The sequence below is a fragment of the Ovis aries genome, chromosome 7 (genome assembly GCF_016772045.2).
Source record: "Ovis aries strain OAR_USU_Benz2616 breed Rambouillet chromosome 7, ARS-UI_Ramb_v3.0, whole genome shotgun sequence".
In the NCBI taxonomy this organism is placed as follows: domain Eukaryota; kingdom Metazoa; phylum Chordata; class Mammalia; order Artiodactyla; family Bovidae; genus Ovis; species Ovis aries.
In genome coordinates, this window is record NC_056060.1 from 54816177 (window position 1) to 54841048 (window position 24872).

The 24872-nt window shown below is 35.5% G+C and overlaps 1 protein-coding gene across 4 annotated transcripts in view; it reads left to right on the forward strand.

Annotated features, from left to right (window-relative positions):
- WDR72 (WD repeat domain 72) overlaps nucleotides 1-24872 on the forward strand; it is a 221426-nt gene that overhangs the window by 108485 nt on the left and 88069 nt on the right. For all 4 annotated transcript variants that reach the window (XM_060417921.1, XM_027971818.3, XM_060417922.1 and 1 more), the window contains 2 exons: nucleotides 21004-21821; nucleotides 24472-24563. In XM_060417921.1, coding sequence (XP_060273904.1) covers nucleotides 21004-21821; nucleotides 24472-24563 — 910 coding nt within the window. The remainder of the gene's footprint in view (nucleotides 1-21003; nucleotides 21822-24471; nucleotides 24564-24872) is intronic.

Here is a 24872-nt window from a genome sequence, read left to right on the forward strand (position 1 = left end):
AATAATTACAGTCTTACTATTTAAATATTAAAAACCATATTTCAAAAACTCCAAAGAGCTACACATTTAAAGTCTAATGATACTTGAAAAATATTTGTAATATATTCAACAGAGGATTAATATCATTACATACAAAGGAGCTCGTACCAGTTGATAAAGAAAAGATAAAGAGTAAAATAGGAAATGGGGCAAATATTAACACTTAAATCACAGAAAAATGTACAAATAGCCATTAAACTTTTCTCACTAAAAATTATAAATATATATTTTTATATTCAGATTAGCAATTTCTACAAAAAGTGATGAACTCTTTAATGACATGACAAAATAATTTATACATACTCATTTTCTGTTGAAGTGTGTTTTGAAACAACCTTGCTGGAGCACTGTCTGACAATTTAATCAACATTTTAAAGGCATATATTTTTTCATCCTGAAATTCTATTTCAAACAATTTTTATAAGAACCTAAAAAGTGTTCCATGATTTTAGACACAGTTATGTTCAGAAAAGGAAGAGAAAATGGTGGTTTTCATTTGTAACCTATGGAGAAATGACTTAGGGAACATTTTGTCCTTTTTCAAAAACCCCAAATTTCTGCATCAGTAAGATTTTGTGGAGTCAAGAGTTCAAAGTCAGGGCAATGTCATCCAAGCATGCCAGGACCCAAGAGTGGGGGCACCCTAACTGAACTCTGGGTAGACAGGAACCCACACACTGGAAGCAATCTGTTAGGAAGCAGGTTGACTCTTGACTGACCCTGTAATTAGGTGCTTAAATGGCGAATGTTGTGAGGCACTTATTTTTCACTTAGGCGACAGTTCCTGAAATGAATTCTTCTGGTCACAAAGAGGTTAGAGATGGGCTTTTGGAAACGTGCAGGACTAACACCTGAGAGCTGAATCCCAAGTTAACAGAAACAAAGGCACACCTAATTTTTTTTTTTAATGTGCTGGTTTTTATTTTGTTAATTTTCAAAAAGACCTGGAATAACATATTAATCATTACATTTTGGTTACTAGAGGGAGAATATCTTGAAATAAGTATATACATGACTCAGCTGACCTGGCCCAGTGAAGTCTTCTGTAAAAGATCTCATGTTTTATGAGCACTTTAAATTTTTTTAAACTTTTATTTTGTATTGGGGCATAGTCGATTAACAATGTTGTGACAGTTTCAGGTGAATAGTGTAGGGACTTAGCTATACATATACATCTATCCCTTCTCCCTCCAAACTCCCCTCCCATCCTGACTGCCACATAATGTCGAGCAGAGTTCCATGTGCTATAAGTAGGTACTTGTAGGTCCTTGTTGGTTATCCATTTTAAATATAGCAATGTGTACATGTCCATTCCAAACTCCCTAACTATCCCTTCCCCACTATGAACTCCTAACAGAACAAATTCCTGGTGGTATAATGCACTGAGGTTGAGGGACACTTAGTCTTTTAGAGATTGGAGTGGGTAAAAATAATGGTACTTATACATATGATGATGACAAAAGGTAAATGTTGAAAAAGAAATAAAAATGTAATAAGAGAAATCCAAAAAAAGGCAAGATTACAACTGGAAGAGATTAGAAAAGATTTGTGTAGGAAAATCTCATTGGGAAAATGAGATTTCAAAAGCAGTAGAATTTCTGTAGATGAGTGTTAGAACATTCTCAGCTTGAGAAGAGACACAAAAGCAGAGGGTGGAAAAATAAATAAAATGGGAAGGCTATTTACTTACAGCAGAAGAATCAGGCAGCCAAGCACAGCCTGGAACTAGGAGAGGAAGTTGGGAAAGAACTTGAGACGATGAGACTGCGAGGTGCGTGCTTCAAGGACCACGGGTCTTGCTCACCACTGAGTCTTCCACATATGGCAAGCACCTGGCATGGAGTAGTTGCTTAGTAAACATCCGATAGATGAATAAATGAATGAATCATTAATAAAATGTGAAGAAGGGAACATGGTATAAGAAACATTAAAGAGAGGACTTCAGAAGCAAACATAATAACCAGATTTAAGCCTGATTTATTGGGAGAATGTTGCTCCCAGGATTGTCAAGAAACAAAGAGTCCTTAGTGAGGAGGCCAGTACTGCAGCAGCCATGGTTTCATATGCCTCTTGTAGAGCACAGATGAGACCTTCCTGTTACTTGAAAGCTAAAAATAATTCTGACTTTTCAGTATGTTTCACTATAACTTCGTGAAACATGTGTACCAAAGAAAAAATGTGATTAGGAAGAAGTATAAAATTCTTGAGTTTCCCTGGTGGCTCAGCAGTAAAGAATCTGCCTGCCAATGTAGGAGACCTGGGTTTGATCCATGAGTCGCTAACATCTCCTGGAGAGGGGAATGACAACCCACTCCAGGATTCTTGCCTGAGAAATTCCATGGAGAGAGAAGCCTGGCAGGCTGCAGTCCATGGGGTCACAAAATAGTTGGACAAGACTTAGCAACAACAACATAAAATCCTTGTTACAAACCTAGAAGGATATTTTATCTATTTAAGTTGTTGTTCAGTCGCTAAGTTGTGTCCGACTCTTTGTGACATTATGGACTGCAGGCACCCCTGTCCTTCACTATCTCCCAGAGTTTGCTCAGATTTATATCCATTGAGTCAGTGATGCTATCTAAGCATCACATCCTCTGCCACCCACTCCTCCTATTGTCTTCACTCTTTCCCCAGCATCAAGGTCTTTTCCAATGAGCTGGACTTCAGATCAGGTGGCCAAAGTATTGAAACTTCAGTTTCACCATCAGTACTTCCAATAAATATTCAGGGTTGATTTCCTTTAAGATTAACTGATTTGGTCTTATTGCAGTCCAAAGGACTCGCAAGAGTCTTCTCCAGCACCGCAGTTCGAAAGCATCTTCGGTGCTTAGCTTTCTTTATGATCCAACTCTCACATCCGAGAGGTTGGGGCTTCCCTGATAGTTCAGTTGGTAAAGAATCCGCCTGCAATGCAGGAGATCCCGGTTCGATTCCTGGGTTAGGAAGATCCACTGGAGAAGAGTTAGGCTATCCACTCCAGTGTTCTTGGGCTTTCCTTGAGGCTCAGCTGGTAAAGAATCTGCCTGCAATGCAGAAGACCTGGGTTCAGTCCCTGGATTGGGATGATCCCTTGGAGAAGGGAAAGGCTACCCACTCCAGTATTCTAGCCTGGAGAATTCCATGGACTGTGTAGTCCATGGGGTCACAAGAGTCAGGCACCACGGAGTGAGTTTCATTTTTACTCACATCCGAACATGACTATTATTGCTTTGACTATTTGTACTTTTGTTGGCAAAGTGATGTCTCTGCTTTTAATATACTGTCTAGCTTTGTCATAGCTTTCCTTTCAAGGAGCAAGCGTTTTTTAATTTATGGCTGCAGTCACCATCTGCAGTGATTTTGGAGCCCAAGGAAGTAAAATCTGTCACTGCTTCCACTTTTCCCCCTTCTATTTGCCATAAAGTGATGAGACCAGATGCCATAATCTTAGTTTTTTGAATGTGGAGTTTTAAACTAGCATTTTCACCCTGGGGTGAAAGGGTGAGGCTCTTTAGTTCCTCTTCACTTTCTGCTATTATGTAGAAGAATCACAGAAAGCAGAACAAAGGAGGAGGATTAGTCAAGTTACAAAAGAAAGGGAGAAAAAGGCTTGACTGGTAGTCTCTGCATGCCAACCTAGTAGAGTTGGACTTTATTGTACCAGCATACTGGAACTTGTGAGAATTACTTTTTTAAAAGTAATATGTTCAAAGCACATTTTTTTTAAACCTAGATTCTTCTGACAGTGCTGTGCAGGATGAGTTTGAGTTAGGCAACTAGTAAAGATGTTCTATGAAAGGCAATATGAAAATAAAGGTCTCCACTCAAATGGTGAATAGGTGGAAGGAAAAAAATGTTATGCAGATCCATCTCAAATGTACATGTTAGAAGATTTTAATTTCTCTTCAACTATAAGATCATTTATCTAGTATAAAGCCAATATGGATGCAGCAAAATAAAAGAATATAATATTGATACATACTACAACATGCTGCTAAGCCTGCTGCTAAGTCGTTTCAGTCGTGTCTGACTCTGTGCGACTCCATAGACGGCAGCCCACCAGGCTCCCCCATCCCTGGGATTCTCTAGGCAAGAATACTGGAGTGGGTTGCCATTTCCTTCTCCAATGCATGAAAGTGAAAAGTCAAAATGAAGTCGCTCAGTCGTGCCTGACTCTTAGCGACCCCATGGACTGCAGCCTACCAGGCTCCTCCGTCCATGGGATTTTCCAGGCAAGAGTACTACAACATAAGTGAATCTCAAAAGCATCAAGCTCAAGTGAAAGAAGCCAGATGCAAAAGTCCACATACTGAATGATTTCATTTCTATAAAATATCCAGAAAAGGAAACTGTTGCTGACAGAAAGTGTATTAATGGTTGCCTGGGAGAGTGGATAGGATTGGGAGTGGCAGCAAATGATCACAAAGGAAGTGATTAAAATGACTTAAAACTGAGTTGTATTGATGACTGCACAACTCTAAATTTACTAAAACCTCTGAATTGAACACTTATGGCAGATGAATTTTATGGTATTGCATGCAAATGGCACTTCAATAAAGGTGTTAAGAAAAAAATCAAAAGTGATTGTTAAAGCATGAGCTTGAAGTTAAAATGATTTGGGTTTGAGTATTGGCTCTACCAGTTGTTACCTGTATTCATTTTGGACGAAAACAGAAATCCACTTCTCAATAGCTTTATCTGTCAGAGGTTACAAAAACCTATGCCATTACTGTTTTTTAAGGGTTTATGACTAAGTTTGTCTTAAATTTAGTCCTGGGCATAGTAAGCTCACATGGTAGACTCTAATTTATAATTATCAAATGAAGACTGTTATACTGTTCACTTAAAATTATTTGATCTCAAAGATGCATTTTCTATAAAATGTATAATCTTATTGATAATGTTTGTGATTTGTAAGTTATAGAAAATGTGGTGAAAGTGAAAGTGAAGTTGCTCAGTCGTGTCGCACTCTTTGCGACCCCATGGGCTGTAGCCTACCAGGCTCCTTCATCCATGGAATTTTCCAGGCAACAGTACTGGAGTGGGTTGCCATTTCCTTCTCCAGGGGATCCTCCCAATCCAGGGATCAAACTCTGGTCTCCCACATTTGCAGGCAGACACTTTACCATCTGAGCCACCAGGGAAATTATAGAAAATGTGGTAACAGATCCAATTACTAGAATCTATTCCTCCAGTTTTAATTTTATGTTTTAAAAGTTTCAGTATAGTTAGTTTGGACATTCAGTTTAAATATATATCTTTTTAATTTAAAAGATGATCTTACATTTGCTATTACAATCACTTATATTGTAACTAATTGTGTTTTGGGATGGTAGATCAGGTTATGATTGAATTTTACAAACATTTTAAACTTAATTTCTATAATTCCACATGGATGGTGAAATGCTTATAACTGAGATGTTGACAGAGAAAATTTTCACCTTTATTGACAAAAAGTGTGATTAGAAGTTGAATGATATACCACTTTGCTCAAGGCTTTAATAAGTTTTATACAGACTAATAGTAGAGTATAACTTAAAGCCAGGCCACATCAGTGGATGCATTGAAGCACTACACGAAAAACAAGCAAGCAGCCCAAAGATAAGGATGAATTGTATTCCCAAAGTTTATAAATTGGTTTGCTCAAAGATTTCATTGCATTTTCCTGGAGAAACATTGAAGACAAGGACTTTAAAGTTACTTGGTTTCCAGGCCAGCTCTCTAAAGCTCTTTTAGCTCATGGTGTTAAGGATGTATATTATTAATAGCAGCATTCCAAGCTCTACCACATTGATCTTTTTAGTGATTTTGTAAGACAATGTATTTCAAATTCTTACCCAAGGAAAACACGAATTCCAATGCTTTCCTATATGCATGAATGTAGGGTTATAGACGATTAGGTAAAATGGTTCCTGGGCACTATTAAATTATCGTTTTCATAAATGAGGGGTCTACCTAGGTTTGCTGTGTAAGGTGAGTTTCTCTGAGTTGAAATATACTCTTATGATATATTTCACAGGCTGTTCCCAAGACTTTTTCATGATAGTTTTCTAATATGTCTCTACTGTATTTTAAATACAATTATTGCATTTTCTTAATATTTCTAACAAATTCTTTCTCATTTATTCATTTTATTTATTTTACTTTCTTCCTTTCATATTTCCTTGTTCATTTTTGTGAATACTATTCTCTCAATTTCTCTGATTTCTTTTTTTCAGTCCATTCTAAAGTATTGATTTCATCTGGAGTAAATATATGCATCGGTGCTTATTTTTTAGCTGTCTTTCTATTAGATTTCCAATGTTTTAGAATTTTGGTTTATAATCTCATTTCTAGAGGACTTTTCTCCTCTTGTTTTTTTTTTTTTTTCCTTTTGGTGTATTTTATTTTCCTCTCTCTATATATATATGCAGCTAATATTCCCTATTAGTTTCACTGTTATCTCTGTCTACCTCAGTCCAGAATGAAGTCTGAACTATACTGATACTAAGTATTCAGTTCAGTTCAGTTCAGTCGCTCAGTCATGTCCGACTCTTTGCGACCCCATGAATCACAGCATGCCAGGCCTCCCTGTCCATCACCAACTCCTGGAGTTCACTCAGACTCACATCCATCGAGTCGGTGATGCCATCCAGCCATCTCATCCTCTGTTGTCCCCTTCTCCTCCTGCCCCTAATCCCTCCCAGCATCAGGGTCTTTTCCAATGAGTCAACTCTTCGCATGAGGTGGCCAAAGTACTGGAGTTTCAGCTTCAGTATCAGTCCTTCCAATGGACACCCAGGACTGACCTCCTTTAGGATGGATAGATGAGTGGAAAAGAAGGAAAAGAAACAAAATATTAGCCACAGAGAAAAACGAATCTTGCCATTTGTAACAACATGAATGGACCTAGAGAGTATTATGTTAAGGAAATAAATCACACAGAGAAAGACAAACACCATATTCAGTTCAGTTCAGTCGCTCAGTCATGTCCGACTCTTTGCGACCCCATGAATCGCAGCACGCCAGGCCTCCCTGGCCATTACCATCTCCCGGAGTTCACTCAGACTCACATCCATCGAGTCCGTGATGCCATCCAGCCATCTCATCCTTGGTTGTCCTCTTCTCCTCCTGCCCCCAATCCCTCCCAGCATCAGAGTCTTTTCCAATGAGTCAACTCTTCCCATGAAGTGGCCAAAGTACTGGAGCTTCAGCTTCAGCATCATTCCTTCCAAAGAAATCCCAGGGTTGATCTCCTTCAGAATGGACTGGTTGGATCTCCTTGCAGTCCAAGGGACTCTCAAGAGTCCTCCAACATCACAGTTCAAAAGCATCAACTCTTCGGCGCTCAGCCTTCTTCACAGCCCAACTCTCACATCCATACATGACCACAGGAAAAACCATAGCCTTGACTAGACGGACCTTAGTCAGTAAAGTAATGTCTCTGCTTTTGAATATACTATCTAGGTTGGTCATAACTTTTCTTCCAAGGAGTAGGCGTCTTTTAATTTCATGGCTGCAGTCACCATCTGCAGTGATTTTGGAGCCCAAAATATAAAGTCTGACACTGTTTCCACTGTTTCCCCATCTATTTCCCATGAAGTGATGGGACCGGATGCCATCATCTTCATTTTCTGAATGTTTAGCTTTAAGCCACCTTTTTCAGTCTCCTCTTTCACTTTCATCAAGAGGCTTTTTAGCTCCTCTTCACTTTCTGCCATAAGGGTGGTGTCATCTGCATATCTGAGGTTATTGATATTTCTCCCGGCAATCTTGATTCCAGCTTGTGCTTCTTCCAGTCCAGCATTTCTCATGATGTACTCTGCATATAAGTTAAATAAGCAGGGTGACAATATACAGCCTTGACGTACTCCTTTTCCTATTTGGAACCAGTCTGTTGTTCCATGTCCAGTTCTAACTGTTGCTTCCTGACCTGTATACCGATTTCTCAAGAGGCAGGTTAGGTGGTCTGGTATTCCCATCTCTTTCAGAATTTTCCGCAGTTTATTGTGATCCACACAGTAAGGCTTTGGCATAGTCAATAAAGCAGAAATAGATGTTTTCTTAATAGAAGATATTAAGAAGAGGTGGCAAGAATACATGAAAGAACTGTACAAAAAAGATCTTCATGACCCAGATAATCATGATGATGTGATCAGTAATCTAGAGCCAGACATCTTGGAATGTGAAGTCAAGTGGGCCTTAGAAAGCATCACTACGAACAAAGCTAGTGGAGGTGATTGAATTCCAGTTGAGCTGTTTCAAATCCTGAAAGATGATGCTGTGAAAGTGCTGCACTCAATATGCCAGCAAATTTGGAAACTCAGCAGTGGCCAGAGGACTGGAAAAGGTCAGTTTTCATTCCAATCCCAAAGAAAGGCAATGCAAAAGAATGCTCAAACTGCCACACAATTGCACTCATCTCACATGCTAGTAAAGTAATGCTCAAAATTCTCCAAGCCAGGCTTCAGAAATACGTGAACCGTGAACTCCCTGATATACAAGCTGGTTTTAGAAAAGGCAGAGGAACCAGAGATCAAATTGCCAACATCTGCTGGATACTAAGTATATTTCTATCTAATTAGAGAGCAATCTTGTGCCTTGATTTGGTTACAAGTTAAAATTGTTCTAGGCTAGGTATCTTCCATTGATGTTAAACTCAGGGGTTGAACTCTGAAGCCTTGCAATCTGCTTAAGGATCTGCTGCTTAAAAGGCCTGTAACTTTACCTCCACTAAGCACTTTGTCTTTCTGTCCCATTTTGATCCTCAAAGATGTTTATTTTGTTTTTGAGCTTGTCTAAACCTTTTAGAATTTCTTTTTAAAAAATATGTCATTCATTATTGTTATCTATTTGGAAGAACTAACTCTGTCCTAAGTCTAAACTTCACCATCTTGACTAGATGTCAACTTATCCAAAACCTCTAGGATTTGTTAGTTTGTCACAAAATGAAAGTGGCTATCTGAAATTTTTAGTAGCAAAGAGGTAGGCAGCTAGTATTTTCTTTTGTATCCATTCATCATATTCTCTGCTTTTGTGGCATGAGTTTTAGGTCATAAATTCATCTACATTTTAGACTTGTTTCTCAGAAAATTTGCTATTTCAAGAAATTATGTTACTTTTTCTATAAAATTTATCACATTGGTTAATCATGTAATTTCTCAGTGATAGTGTTCAATGCACAGATACTACATTTCCCCCCATCATCTGTACCATCCTTATTTGAAAAAACTCCCATTATCGCAAATCTTTTGATGTGGATGTTTTCCCTTGAGTCGCTTACTCCTTGGAAGGAAAGTTATGGCCAACCTAGATAGCATATTAAAAAGCAGAGACATTACTTTGGAAACAAAGGTCTGTCTAGTCAAGGCTATGATTTCTCTAGTAGTCATGTATGGATGTGAGAGTTGGACTGTGAAGAAGGCTGAGTGCCGAAGAATTGATGCTTTTGAACTGTGGTGCTGGAGAAGACTCTTAAGAGTCCCTTGGACTGCAAGGAGATTCAACTAGTCCATTCTAAAGGACATCAGTCCTGGGTGTCCTTTGGAAGGAGTGATGCTAAAGCTGAAACTCCAGTACTTTGGCCACCTCATGCGAAGAGTTGACTCATTGGAAAAGACTCTGATGCTGGGAGGGATTGAGGGCAGAAGGAGAAGGGGACGACAGAGGATGAGATGGCTGGATGGCATCACGGACTCGATGGACGTGAGTCTGAGTGAACTCCAGGAGTTGGTGATGGACAGGGAGGCCTGGTCTGCTGCAATTCATGGGGTCTCAAAGAGTCCGACATGACTGAGCTACTGAACTGAACTGATAGATACATTTTCTAGAATTGCTAATATAGTTTGTCCCAGAATTAACTAGAAATGCATCAACTGGGATTTCTCTCTTTTGTTTATTTAAAGAATAGGAAAAATTTAGAAACTTACAGAGTAACCGGAGTATAGAATCCTTGTATATTTTTATGAGTCCCCCCCACCCCCCAAATCTGCTACATGGCTTCATCCATACCTAGTTATCCAGGAGTTGTTAGAGTGACTCATCACTATAGGGTCATTCAGATATCACAGAGGAAGAAAACTTTCCCTTACCCTACTAGATTCTTCTGGCTGGCCTAAGAATTAAATTGAAATGAGACAGATTAACAGGAGAAAATAAAATTTAATTTTGTAATTACAGGAATCCCAGACACGAGAGGGTCAGAGACAGGAAGGGAAAATGAGGTACATATGCCATCCTGAGTTAAGGCGGAGGATAGGAGTCTGGCGCTTACAAGGACAGGAAGGTCATTCACAGGATGATAAGAAGAGCACATGAGTGGTAATTAGATGTTTGCCCTGCCATAGAGATGGGGTCACTTAGATAAAATCTATCTCTGGTAATAACTTTTTTTTTCTGGGAAAATCCCCAATTTAAATTCTTCTAGTTAAGAAAGAGAAAAATGTTTCTCTTGAATCCTCAAGGTCTGGATAACCTTTACCTCAAAATAATCCTCCCGAAAAAGTGATACATTTTGTGGATGCTCATTCTGAACCCTTATGCTGTGCTGTGTTTGGTCGCTCAGTCGTGTCCCACTCTTTGTGACCCCATGGACCATAGCCCGCCAGGCTCCTCTGTCCATGGGATTCTCCAGGCAAGAATATTGGAATGAGATGCCATACCCTCCTCCAGGGGATCTTCCTGACCCAGGGATCAAACCTGAGTTTCCTGCACTGCAGGCGGATTCTATTTCTGAGCCACCAGGGAAGCCCAAGAATACAAATTACTAAAGTTTCTTTTCTTACAGAATCTATTTTACATGCACAGTTCCTCATTTTTTATAAAACTTATTAAATTATGAAATGAAAATGATAAGTTTAGGAAAGAATTGAAGAAAAAAAGGATAGGCAAATACCATAGTTCCTGTGATTGGAATGCATAAAGTAGAATGTAGCTTACCAGTGGTCAGGCAGACTGTAGAGCATGGGTTGATCTGCTGAGTTAGCTGTTAACAGGAGTGAAAACAGAATTTTAACTAAAAAATAAAATTATTAAAATGTGACTTATATTATATTTAATAAAGTTTAGAGTATAATTGTATTCTGTACTAATTCTTTAAATTCATATTATGATTACAATTATATACTAATTATTTAAATCAAAATTTGTTTTGCATATTTTAAATAAATTGCGTGTTATATAATATGTTACCTTTTACTTCATGTTTGAATTTCACATTGAATAATAGTTATTTTAAAAAGTGTTTAAAAGATAATCAGGTGTTTCACAGGCCTCTCATATGTTACGAGATTTGTCATTTAAAGCATCTAAATTAGTTTTGTCTTCTTCAGTTCTTAACTAGTCTTTGCTGGATTCTTAATTAGTCAATGACACTGGGTCTGACTCAGGTAGTTCTGATATCCCTGTCCGGATTTAGTATAATACTCCATTTTAAAATAATATTTGCTATTTACTTTGCAATCAGATTGTATTATTTGAAAATCAGTCAGAGCCTGACTAAAGGATATTAGAAATGGAGAAGTGTTTGGGTTCTAATTTTCTAACTGATCAGCTCATTGGTAAATATTTTCATATAATGATGATTTCCTTATACATTTCAGTGAATATGGTGTTTCATAAAAGGAATGCTTAACTAATCTGGACCCTTTGTATATCTTAGAAATAATAAATAAGACTATTTCATTTAAAAAAAAATTAAGTTGATAATATCATCTGAAGAAAAAAACAGAAAAAAAGCCAAGAATCCTGACTTGGCTATTTACCAAATAGGTAACTTTGAACAAGTCACTTTACTTCTCTGTCCCTCATTTTCCTTTGTTTAAGGGGAAGGGGTCAGATCAGATCAGATCAAATCATTTCTAAATTCTTCTTGCTCTAATGAAACTAAGTATTTAAAATATGTTTTCTCACTTAGTATTTAAATATTTGTATTAGATATTATTGCACAAAAGCATAAGAGTGAACATTTGAGCATGGTTTTAAGCATTAGTTTTACCAGATGTATTTGCAGTTGTTGTAGGTTGGGCAGGTCAGATCCTTTTATAACAGACTCAGTGGGGGATCCAATATGTTTTCAGGAAAAAGTTTTATCAGAACATGTTGTTAGACAGTGCATTTCTACCTTCAAAGACAGGGTGTAAAAACAACCTTCTTTCTTTAACAGTTTTGTCTTTCTGACTCAGAAAAGGAAAAGGCACAGCTGAACACAGTAGGATGAAGAAAAAAATAAATAGACTTTTATTAATAAAGATGTTAGATTTATACCTTCACATCTATTACATTTCTTTTCCCTCCAAACTTTTGGGTTTTTTTCTTTTTCTTTCTTTTTTTTCTTTTTGTTTTCTTTTTTCTATGTACACTGGGTTGTTAAGGGTTTGAATTTTGTGTTGTTGACTTCAGTTTTACTTGTCATTTATTCTGAGTTCTTGCTGCTTGTAGAAGAATAATTTTTGCCCGCTGGCCATCTGGGATTCTACTTGCAGACTTTCTGACCCAGTAGCTTTTCCCCAAATCTGTGTACTCCAGACAAAGAGCTCAGCTCTCTGTGTCTCTTTCTTCTTCCCGCCTGCTGTTCAGAGCATTCACATGTAGATGTACCACCAGAATTTCACTCCCCTGCCTCACAAAGTTCAGAGGTTGGAATGGACCATTGTCCTTGAGTGCCACCCCCTTGCTGTCCTGATTGCAAACCACACCTCCTCTCTTGCTTCAACCTGAACTTCAGAGAGTAAGACTAAATGTGATGTGATCTTGGGGAAAATACCAGCACCTTCTTATGCTTGCAAAGCCTGGACAGCACAGTTTGAGAAATTACTGGCAAGCAATCAGAGAGCATTCTATAAATAACATGTGAACTAATAGCTTAAAATTTGTATTTAGCCCTCACCTTGCAGTGACTTAGACTGAATGAAATACTCTTGTATTTGATTACTTGTTTTAGACTTTTTATTATAACAAGATGGGTAAATGTTTCTAAACACTCCTGTTGTGATGATGTTTACATATGCTTTATCATTCTAAATATTTATATTTTTACACAACATCATTCAGTCATGATTTACTGTTACTGTAGGTTACTGTTAATAGAATTCTTATCTGAGGAATATATTTTATATAGGTAACATATAAATATAAAGAAGTTTAAGAAATATCATTACCTTTACTACACATTACTAAATATTGTATATGCCCAATTTATGACATATTAAAACTCAGGAATTACTGTTATAGGTATTCATTGTCATTCTATGTTACTTATGCCCCAAAATTTAGTAAATATTATTTTTTAAGTCCTTTGGTGACATGACTTTAAAAATATACTCACTATTTCTTTGAAGATTTTAAAATGTTCAAACAGTGATGACAGGCTAGAATTATAATATTTAATCATTTTAGTACATTCAAATATAGCAGTGGTTTATATATCATCCAATGGACTTATTTTCAAATGGAAATCAACTTTTTTGTATGCTAAATAAATTTGGAATAACATTTATGATTTTAAAACACTATAAAGTATCCAGTTGCTCTTGAGACTTAAGGTGATCATATTTAGGGACAGACATTTAGATATATGCCATTTAGACATATATGGGAATTTTCTAAATTCCCATATTCTACTCTGGAGCCAAACTAAAACCTTCACAGTGCATACTCCCTGCACACCTTCTCATTCCTCTTTCAGCCCACCCTCTAGGGGGTTTCTCATTCCCTTCCTTTTGCCTGAAATACCTGGCCTCCCACTTTCCTTCCGTTCATTTCTCCTTACTTAACCTTTCATGTCTCAGTTCGGTGTTGCTTCTGCTGAGACTCCTACTGGTATTCTTCAGGCTGAGGTGCCTTTTTCAGCCCTTTATAGTTTCCTATATTTTTTCCTTATTCTTCCCTTATCCAAGCCACGTGGTTATTGCTTGGCACGTGTCTCTCTCCACTCTGGGGGTAAAGAATGTGAGCTGCATCCGTGGAGATGCTGGGTCTTGCTCTGTATTGGGTAGATAACGCTTCACACCAATTTCTATTCAGTAGGCATTCAACAAGGACCTCTTGAGTTACTGCTGAATGAAAGAAAACCAGGGATAAGCCCAAAAGATGGAATCTGGAATAGTACCCTTCAGGAACATGAAGCAGCATCTCAATTAGGGGAGATGATACTGAATATTTTTAAGATTCTTGATACATATTACCACAATGTTTTTGAAAAAGGTTAAGACATCTAGATCTTATCAAAGTTCAGCTTGAACTGAGCACTCAACAGTTTGGGATACTCTACTTTCTGTTTGTTACAAATTTGTGAAAACTTTAATTGAAGAGATTGAAACCAGTATAGTATATGAAATTTGATACTTATTTGCTTTTTATTGAGACAAGTTGTTTAAAAAGTATTTCCCTCTGTGATATTTTTATCTTCTTTTATCTTTTTTTTTCTGAGATGAATATTTTGTTAATTAATTTTTGTGAGTTCTGTATATATCTATAATATTAACCTTTGATCATTTATGTTGAGTTGGTTTTCTTAGCTTTAAAGTTTAATTCGATTAATGTATTTTTTTTGGGGAAAGCATATATTAAAAACCTTTAGAATGTCATATTTACTATTAACATTTTCTTTGGCAATCTATATTGCTTTTTTTAAAAGAGGTTTTGTTTACTATAGTAAAATATACATTTTTGTAGGAGTTTTAAAAACAGGAGACCTAAGAAATCTCTGCAATTTGGTAAATTAAATTGTACTTTTTAGATATAGATATTTTCTCTCAACAATATATGTGAATTTCTTGCTGTGACATTTTACAACGAACTCTTTTTATTATCTATGTAATGTTTTAATGTGTGCATAAACCATCATGTTTTAGCCAAATCTCTATTATGGTATGTTTAAGTTATTTTCAGCTTATTGATATAGAAAATTCTCCAATGAACTTTTTTTATATAATTTTGTACATCTTTGTGCTTTTCCCCTTAGGATAAATTGTTTTTAAAAGAAATTCTGCATTCAAGGGTGTGTAATAGTCTAAGGTTTTTGATAGATTTTGCTCACTGTCTTCCATGAAAGAGATACCAGCTTACATACATCATATAGTGTGTGAGAGTGCCCTTTTTTTGTTCCATTATTGAAGCTGAATATTTTAACTTTAAGTACTCTTTACAAACCCCTTTTCTATTTGTGGGCAAATTGCCTGCACATCAGTACTGATTAATTCTCTAAAAATAGTGGATAAAATATTTTACAATTAATCCTTAAAAAATAATACATAGCTTAGTTAAAATGAAATTTAAGGAAACTCTTCGAGGTTAAAAAAACAAGGTGAAACCACAAATCTAGACAGATAGAGGGAAAGCTGAAAGACATTTGCTAATTTCTGGGGTCTCTCAGCTTGGATTTTAACCACTCTATGGGTAATTAAAGGGAGTGTCCAGGTCCAGTATATTGATGGGAATTTGGGTTGGAGATCTTTGCACAAGTTCATTATTCTCTTAGAGCTGTATGTGTAATAATAATAATAAAATCTATTCCACAAAAGAAGACAATATATTTCTTTGTTGGGTTTAGCCAAGGTGGATGGGGGAAAGCAGTTTTGCCTGAGAATTACTAACCATAACCTGAACTTCACACAGGTTCAGGGTTAGGATTCACATTGCAAGGAATGAAAAAAATCTTAAGCTGACATTTTTATTTAAATAGGGGCCTGCTGGTGGTACCTCTGAATACCTGGCAGTCAAAAACACAACTCCTCTCTAGAAGAATGCATCTTTTACCCATGTCTCAAATGATTATCACTGATAATGTTTCACACATACACATACTTACAAAACACATAAGGAGATAGGAAAGCATCAACAAAATAAGAGTCATATTTAACAAAGATCTTAAAAATTGTCATTATAGCATGCAAACAAAATAAGTATGTTTTAAAAAATAAAAGGTTTAGAAACATAAGGAAGAACTAACAGACTAAAAAATGACGAAGTTGTCGAATAGAACTTGTAGAAATGAAAAAGGTAAAAATCAAAATTAGAAACTCAAATGGGTAAATTAATGGCACAGTAGAGACAGGTGAGAAGAAAACTAGCTGATCAGAAGGGAAGTTCTTAAGTCACTGCCCAGCATGTGGCAGACAGACAAAGAGATGAAAAACATGAAAGGGGATTGAGTTACAAATATTAATAACTAATCAGAGTTTCATAAGGGACAGAGAGAGAAAATATTCAAAAAGACAAATCTGAGAACTTCACAAAATTAACAAAAGGTAGGACTATTCAGATACAATGTAAGACTAGGGCAAAACATCCACACCAGAAGAATCTCAGTGATTCTGTGTTTCCACACAGAATATTAAAGACAATAAGACCTGGAAAGCAGAGAAAGGCCAGATGGAGAGACAGGCTATATCAACTGCCTGTGTGACATCTCAGCAGCATCAAAGGGAGACAGAAGACTGCAGAATAATGCCTTCAAACGCCGTGAGAAAATAAGTTTAAATAGTATACTCCGTGAAACTGTCTCCTGAGAAAAACATTATTTCACTGAGAGGATCAACAAATTCAAAGTTGATTCCCTGAAAATAAAAATTAAAATGGACAAACTCCTAGCGAGAAAGAAACAAAAGCAACAATAATAACATCAGAAATTAAAAGGGACCCATAGTTATGGGTGTTATGGAACATTTAAAAATTGTAAGTGAAAAATATAAACATCATTTGGAACAGTTATAAAACTATCAAAGGAAATTAAGCACTGTCTAAATAAGTGGGAGATATAATTTGGAGTTTGAAAGAATAGAAGACCATAGGAAGAACAGGATAGAAGAAACTACCCAATCAGCTCTTAAAGTCTTTTTGTAAAGCTATTATACAGTGGAGTATTGTGCAGTCATCGATAAATTGCTTAATGTCCCATGAAATAGAGATCAGTGAAAAAAAGACAAATTCACAAATAATATTGAAATAATTGGATATCAAAATTTTTAAAAACATGAAAATCATTTCCAATTGCAAATCAAACACAAATATGAAAGAGAAAACCATTAAAGAATTTAAAAGTTCTATGCAACTTTAAATTTGGGGAAAAATAGGTAAATAATTTTATATTCTCTGGATAGGGAAAGTTTTCTTTTTTTTTTTTTAAAGAACACCCCCAAAATATAATTTTTAAAGTAAGTATTTCACAAATTTGATAGTATTAAAATAAGAATTCAATATTCATCTGAAAACATCATTAAAAATAGTGAAATGATAAGCCACAAGTAGAGAAAAGGGACTATGGTTTTTCCAGTGGTCATGTATGGATATATGAGAGTTGGACTATAAAGAAAGCTGAGAGCCGAAGAATTGATGCTTTTGAACTGTGGTGTTGGAGAAGACTCTTGAGAGTCCCTTGGTCTGCAAGGAGATCCAACTAGTCCATCCTAAAGGAGATCAGTCCTGGGTGTTCATTGGAAGGATAGATGTTGATGCTGAAGCTCCAATACTTTGGCCACCTGATGCAAAGAGCTGACTCATTTGAAAAGACCCTGATGCTAGGAAAGATTGAGGGCAGGAGGAGAAGGAGAGGACAGAGGATGAGATGGTTGAATAGCATCACTGACTCAATGGACATGGATTTGGGTGGACTCCAGGAGTTGGTGATGGACAGGGAGGCCTGGTGTGCTGCGGTTCATGGAGTTGCAAAGAGTCAGACATGACTGAGTGACTGAACAGACTGACTGACCGATTTGGACCAAATAACCAACAGATTACTACCAGAATGAATATATAAACCTGAACGTCAATAAAAGACAAAAGAAAGTTTATAGAAGCCATAGGTAGACACTTTGTAGAACAAGTGTGAAAGGCCAATGAAATATTGCAATGGTAGTTAATGGTAATAATTTAAAAATAAAAATTAAAACTAGAAGAAATAACAACTTATATCCCCATATTGACAAAAATGAGATCTTGTGTTAATAAGGATGTAGAACATGGAAACTCTTTACACAGTGCTACTGAGACTTATAAATTGATACAATTATTTGGGAGGAGAATTTGGAAAAATCTAATAGAACTGAAGATATGCATATACTATAAATGATTAACATCACTCTAGAAACTTTTACAGATATGCACCAGAAGACAGTCTTTACCAGAAGAATATTTACTGTGCCTTTTTTTCTTTTTGTAATAGTAAATTGTGAAGATAATTTAAATATCCATGTAAATGAATAAACTGAAGTTATCATATAGTATAATACTTTACAGCAGTAAAAATGAAAGAACTACAGCTGTAATTATAAAATATGAATCTTACAATTATAAAATTCAGCCTAAAGAAAGCAAATAGTGGTAAATTTTAAATAGCATAATCATATTTTTATGAAAATTAAGAATGTGCAAAATCAAATAGGTCAATTAGGAATAGATATTTAAGGTTAGGATTTAAGTTAAAGCAAATCATAAATATGAAATTGAAGATACTGTTTACCTCAGACAGTAGGCAGGGGTATAGAATCAGGAAGTTCTAGTTTTTTAACCAAAATAGGGGCATATTGTTAATATTATTGTAACATTTAAGTTACATTATTTGCTTAAAAATTAAATGTATAATGGGCTTCCCAGGTGGCTCAGATGGTAAAGAATCTACCTGCAATGCAGGTGACCTGGGTTTGATCCCTGGGTTGGGAAGATCTGGAGATGGGAATGGCTACCCACTCCAGTATTCTTGCTTGGAGAATTCTATGGACAGAGGAACCTGGTGAGCTACAGTCCATGAGGTGGCAAAGAGTCAGACATGACTGAGCAACTAAAAAAGAAAAAGAAAAGAAATGTATAATGCATATAGAAAAAATAAAGAGAACACGGGACAAAAGTGTACAACTCAATAGCCACAGAGTGCATACCTGCATGATCACTACATCAAGTAATAAAATACTTAGCACCTCAGAAACTATGGCATCCCTACTCTCCAAATGTAACCACTATCCTTATAGATTTATTATCTATGAATGCTTCCTTAAACCCTATTGCTTCGTTTTTTGTTTTTTGTTTTTTAATTTAGCAGATAAATATCTTGTGTCTGGCATCTTTGGTCAACATTATATAGGTGGATTCATACATTTTATACATGTTATTGAATGTCTGTAGTTCTTTCATTTTCATTGTATATGTTCCCATTGCATGAATACATCACAGTGTCTGTATTCCGCTGTTGATAGATCTGTAGTTTGTTGCTTGCTTGCTTCGTCTCCTTCAATCATGCCTGACTCTGTATGACCCCCATATACTGTATCGCGCCAGGCTCCTCTGTCTATGGGATTCTCCAGGCAAGAACGCTGGAGTGGGTTGCCATTTCCTTCTCCAGGGGATCTTGCTGACCCAGGAATCAAACCCAAGCCTCCTGTCTTCTGCATAGCAGGCAGATTCTTTACCCACTGAGCCATCAGGGAAGGTTGCTTCTAGTTTGGGGCAATTATGAATAATGATGCTAATTAGGTTTGTCCATGTTTCTTGGTATAAGACATTGATAATCTTAAAAAATTAAATGCATGGTTTATATATTATTTGTATGTATTAAACATTATAAAATAAAATAATGTAAAACAGACTTTTTCCTAAATTAATAGGTAGTGAATGATATTTTTATTCTAATTTTACTTTTTGATTACCATTGGTGGTAAGCATTTTTTATATTTTAATTTAACTGTTATTATTTGTCAATTGATATTGATGTTATGTACCCATTTTTCAATCTGTATACTATTCTTTTGCATTTGCAAAGAAAAAAAAGTGCTATTTAAGTTTGTCCCCATTTTGGTTTTTTACTTTAAAAAATTTTAATGGTTTTCAAAATATTCTTTTTTTATATTTTTAAATTAAATATATAGTCACAACAAAAATTTCAAAAAACTAAACCAGAAAAACAAACAAAATCCCTAAAGTATAAATAAACATCATTTTAACCCCCTTTTCCCAATTAACTGTTGTCAACATTGTAACTATCCCTGTTCCTTGTGACTATATACACATATATGTTTATATTAATATATACATGTATTTATATATTTATGTATTATAGCAATCTTTAAAACTATCTATATAGCTATACACACATGGTTTAACAAAAAGGATTTTTTTCTGCCTAACAGAATACATTTTCCCCAGGAAATATATTTGTACATCATCATTTAAAAATATTTGATTTCTTTGTTCATGGTTTATTCAACAAACATTTATCAAGCCCTTAATAATAGTGTATATGGCATTATTTTATTGGCATCGGGAACAAAGGGATGCACAAAGCTCCTGCAGGGGTGGAAGCTGAATGAAAATATACGGTAAACAAGTATTTCATATAAGGCAATAATTAGTACTATGAAGGAAAAAATGCAAGGAAGAGGATAGAGACACCGGGTACTCAAGGAAGACCTCTTCAATGAGCTGGAACAAAACTGAATTGTGGGAGCCCACTGTGCCAGTATTAAGGGCAAAATTATCTCAGAGAAAGTACAAGTACAAGTACAATCCACAAAGCAAATCTTTAAAATTTTTTTAAAAAATTGATACTAGTTAACATTTTAGATTACTTATCATTATTAAATATTATAAACAAATTTGGAGAAACCATTTTTGTTAAAAGACTTCCTCAGTTCTTGCAAGTGTTCTAACGTTTCTGCTCCTTAATTTTCATACCCACTTTTCCCCTGTTGTATGTTTTCATGGCTACAGTGATAAGAAGATACAAAAGTGTATCTGAAAGGAAGTTAATCTAATACCATCTTACTCTTTAGGCTTAATTCATATTTCTTTAGGGGAAAAAATAAGTTTTAGAGAAACTAAAGTTTTCAAAATAATGAGAACATAGAATGTTAATTTGGAGAGGAATATTTATAGCTAAAACAAAAAACTGTAATGACTTGCCTTTAGTCGTACTGCTACTTAATAATTTCTTTTTATGCCATTTTAATATCACGGAAACTTTAATAAAATCACTTAAAAAATAAGAGCTTTGACATACATTTTAAAAATCTCCCTCAGGTTGCTGATGCCAAGTCTTTCTCGGGACCTTTTAATGTCTTGCTTGTGAAGACGAAATGGAGTAACATCGGCTTTCATATACTTCTTTTTGATCTGGAAAGCCTTCTTGAACTTTTGCTGCCGACTCCAATCTGTGATGTTGACCCTTCCAATTCATTCTACTGCAGTGAGATTCTGAGAAGAGCCAAAAGTACAGTGGAGAAGACAACACTGACACTGAAAAGAAATAAAACTGTCTGTGGTCCTCTCTCTATGGAGGCACATGCCAAGCCTGTTGGTGAAAGCCCCGCCCAAGAAGATAACGCCATCAAATTATCAGGAGAAAATGATGGCATTAAAAAGCAGAAGAAAATAAAGAGCTTCAAAAAGATGCACCCTAAGCAATCAAGAAAAGTCGATGCCAGCCTCACAATAGACACAGCTAAATTGCTCCTATCTTGCCTTTTGCCATGGGGAGTGGATAAAGAATTAGATAATCTCTGCATTAAGCATCTCAATATTTTAAAGCTTCAGGGTCCTGTTTCTTTAGGACTTGCTGCAAATGAAGATCACTTCTCATTGATGCTGCCAGGTTGGGATTTATACAATACTGAAATGAAAAAAGACTATTCAAAAGTGAATTTATTTTCTAGAAAAGTTTTGGACTTGTCAGATAAATACACTTCCACTTTTCCAAATCACTCTGGGATGCCAAAAGGACTGGAAAATAATTCTGATTCTTTGCAAGAGTCAAACACTATAGTTTATTTATTGAGCAAACTATTTTTAGTTAACCAGTTAGTTAGCATGCCCTTAGAACTGGCATATGGAATGGACAGGTAAGACATACCTAGAGATTTTGACTTTTCTTATTTAAGATATTAAAAAATTATTATTAATTGTTAAATTTAGCTCTCTAGCCTCCCTTGTTTCTCCTTTTCTTTCTTCCCTTCTTTCCTTTAAAGGAAAGAAGGAAACAAAGAGTAAATAAGCAACATCTCCTTTAGCTCAAAACACATTTAAAAAAATCTTCCATTTAATTCTTTGAGATTGGAAAAAAAATTTGGACAATAAATCTGTATATTTTAGAATTGATTCATCCAGCAAGTATCCATTGGTCTCATAATATGTTCTAGAAAATTCACAGTACTGGATGCTGAATGGTTCAATAGGTAGGTAGATAGACAAACAGATTCGCACACATTTGAAATCCATTATACTTGCTGTGAATTAACTATGAACAAAAAGCATTAAAGTAAATGCCTCTGATGATATATTTCATATATCATTAGGAAAGGAAAAATTTAAAAATTTCATACCTCAAATCCCACCATTTAATTTATACTCTGGCATAGTAGTATAGAAGAGGTTATCATCAATTCATTTATAGAAAGTATGGTTTAGTAATAATAGCTATTTTTGGGGGGTGTTTAATATCTACTAGTCACCATGTAAGCCACATGATTTCATTGGCCACATGATTTCATTCCATGTGCACAGCAAAAATAGGGTATAGGTGCAATTACTTTGCTTGATGTATAGATAGGATATTGAGACTTATGAAGATAAAGTACCAATCCCAAGACTAATTCAGAGCCTTGCAAGCTAAAAACAAATTCTGAAAACAAAGTCTAATTCCAGAGCCTGATTGCTAACCTTGACTCTGTATTTACCTTCTCCCATGCTAAAATTCAATATAGTTTTTCATAGTCTGATGTTAGAAGATTTTATTTGACTCACCAAGTGCTTAATGAATATGTCCTTAGCACTAGCTTACAGAGGAAACATAAGTAAATTTTTTACTTGCGTAGGAACTCTTTCAAATGATGAAGATAATGCATATGAAGTAAGTAGAAAACACTTAAAAGAACAAGGAGAAACATTTGTACTACAGGTAAGTATTCTAGATGATCAGAGGAAAGAGAATAATTAGTGTGAGATGAAACCATCTGAACCCCTGTGGGGAAGATGTACTGTTTGAACTGCTCATTACATGGTAGTAAATTGTCCTTGACATTTCTATTCTTTGGTAAGAGCTCAGTTCAACAAATCTGCGCCATCTATATAATAGAGTTCCTACCTTCAGTGAACCTACAGTCTGGTAGCAAGTCCATATGGATTATATAGATTCAGTGTTAAGCTTCCTTCCATTTCAATGCTTCTATGCTATAGGGTTTTTCTGTTTTCTCTTTGGTGGCCATAATAATGAGAAAGTAGAGACTGGTAAATTTCCATGATTCCTATACTTAAATTTCCTCTATTTTTTTCTTTTGTTCATTATGTTTATACATAATATATAACTTCATGTTTATAACATATATATATATAATGTGTATTTTAATTTCATTTAGGCTTCTTTCACTTTTCTATTAATAAGAAAATTAAATAACACCTAATTTATGATAAAAAATTATAGTCAGCTGATTCTAAAGACCTGAGAACAAATCCCAGTTTTGTCGTTAAAGTAGTGTGGCTTTGGACTGGTCACTTAGCCCCTTTGGGCCTTGCCTCCCTCATTTACGTAATGAGGTGAATAGAATAGGTGATGGTTAAGACTTCTTCAATTCTAAAAACAAATTCTATTTGTTAGCCTAATCATGACCAGACAGAGCAGATGAGGGACTTAGTTACTATCACCAGAGGTTTTCATTCTGAGTTTGTTCCTGATGCTGAATACAGGATGTGGAGGATGTGTCTGGAGCCCTTCAGGGGAGATTAAGAGCTTTCAGCATGCTATCCATTAAAAGGCCTTGAAATCATTGCCACATGTTAGTTAATTCTTTACAAAATTCTTCATTAAAATAAATTATTGAATGGAGGTGTCAGGATTAGAGACTGCTTCCCTAAATAAGCCACATCAGATTTGATCTGCTTTTGGAGACTATGTGTCATATTTAAGGAAATCAAAATACTGTGTATTGAATTTGTCACACTAAATCTTTCCAATAAATGTGGCCATTTTGCTCACATTTCACTGTGGCCAGGAAGGTGAAGAAATCTTTGCATGCTTAACAACTGAGTGCATGATTTAACTAAATTTGAAGCAAAGAGCTATTTGCCTTTGAGAATATCCCGGGATAGTGTCTGAAATTTTCCCCCGTTGAATCACTGGACTAGGGTAAAGGCTGCCTTCATCAGGTCCTGATGGTATCTGCGGATAATTCTTTGGCAGATATGAACATATTAGGATTTAAAAATTTATTGCATTAGCCAAAATCACATGACTTAAAGTAGCAATGACCTTCCAGTAAAAGTGGATCACAAAATAATTCTGAATAACCCAAGATTCACAATTCAATTGAGATTAGGGTTTTAGGTAAGTCAAAGTGGGGAAATAAGGTTCACCAAAGAGAATAATGTCAAATACATTTTGCTAAAAATAATGTGTTCAATTCCCATATTTGTTAAAGTGGTCATGCAGTCACATCTTCATTTCTCAAAATATGTTTATACATATTTAACAATATCTTTAAAATTTTTCCTCAACAGTGCTTTCAAAATTGAGTCTGTGCATAATAAGATGAAAAGTCCTGGAAATGATATTCTGAATATTTCAAGCTTCTACAGTTATTTACGAAATGGTAAAGTAGTCACAGATATAGTCTAATTTTTTTTCTATGAAATTAAAGTGCCATAACTGGATAGTATCCTACAGTTGAGAATGAGAAGGGTGCATGTTTACTGTTTGATTTAGTCTATGTTTCACATAGTTTAGTTTTGTATTCTGTCTATATTTAAAATATATGAAATTTCGTTATTAGAACAAGTATCTTATAAGATGTAATGTAATGGAGTTTTCAAATGATCTGTAAAATGCCTTAAAGTCTGAAACTTTTCAGCAAGGAAACACTTAATATTAAATAAAAGTCCCATATGTTTTATGAGAAAGC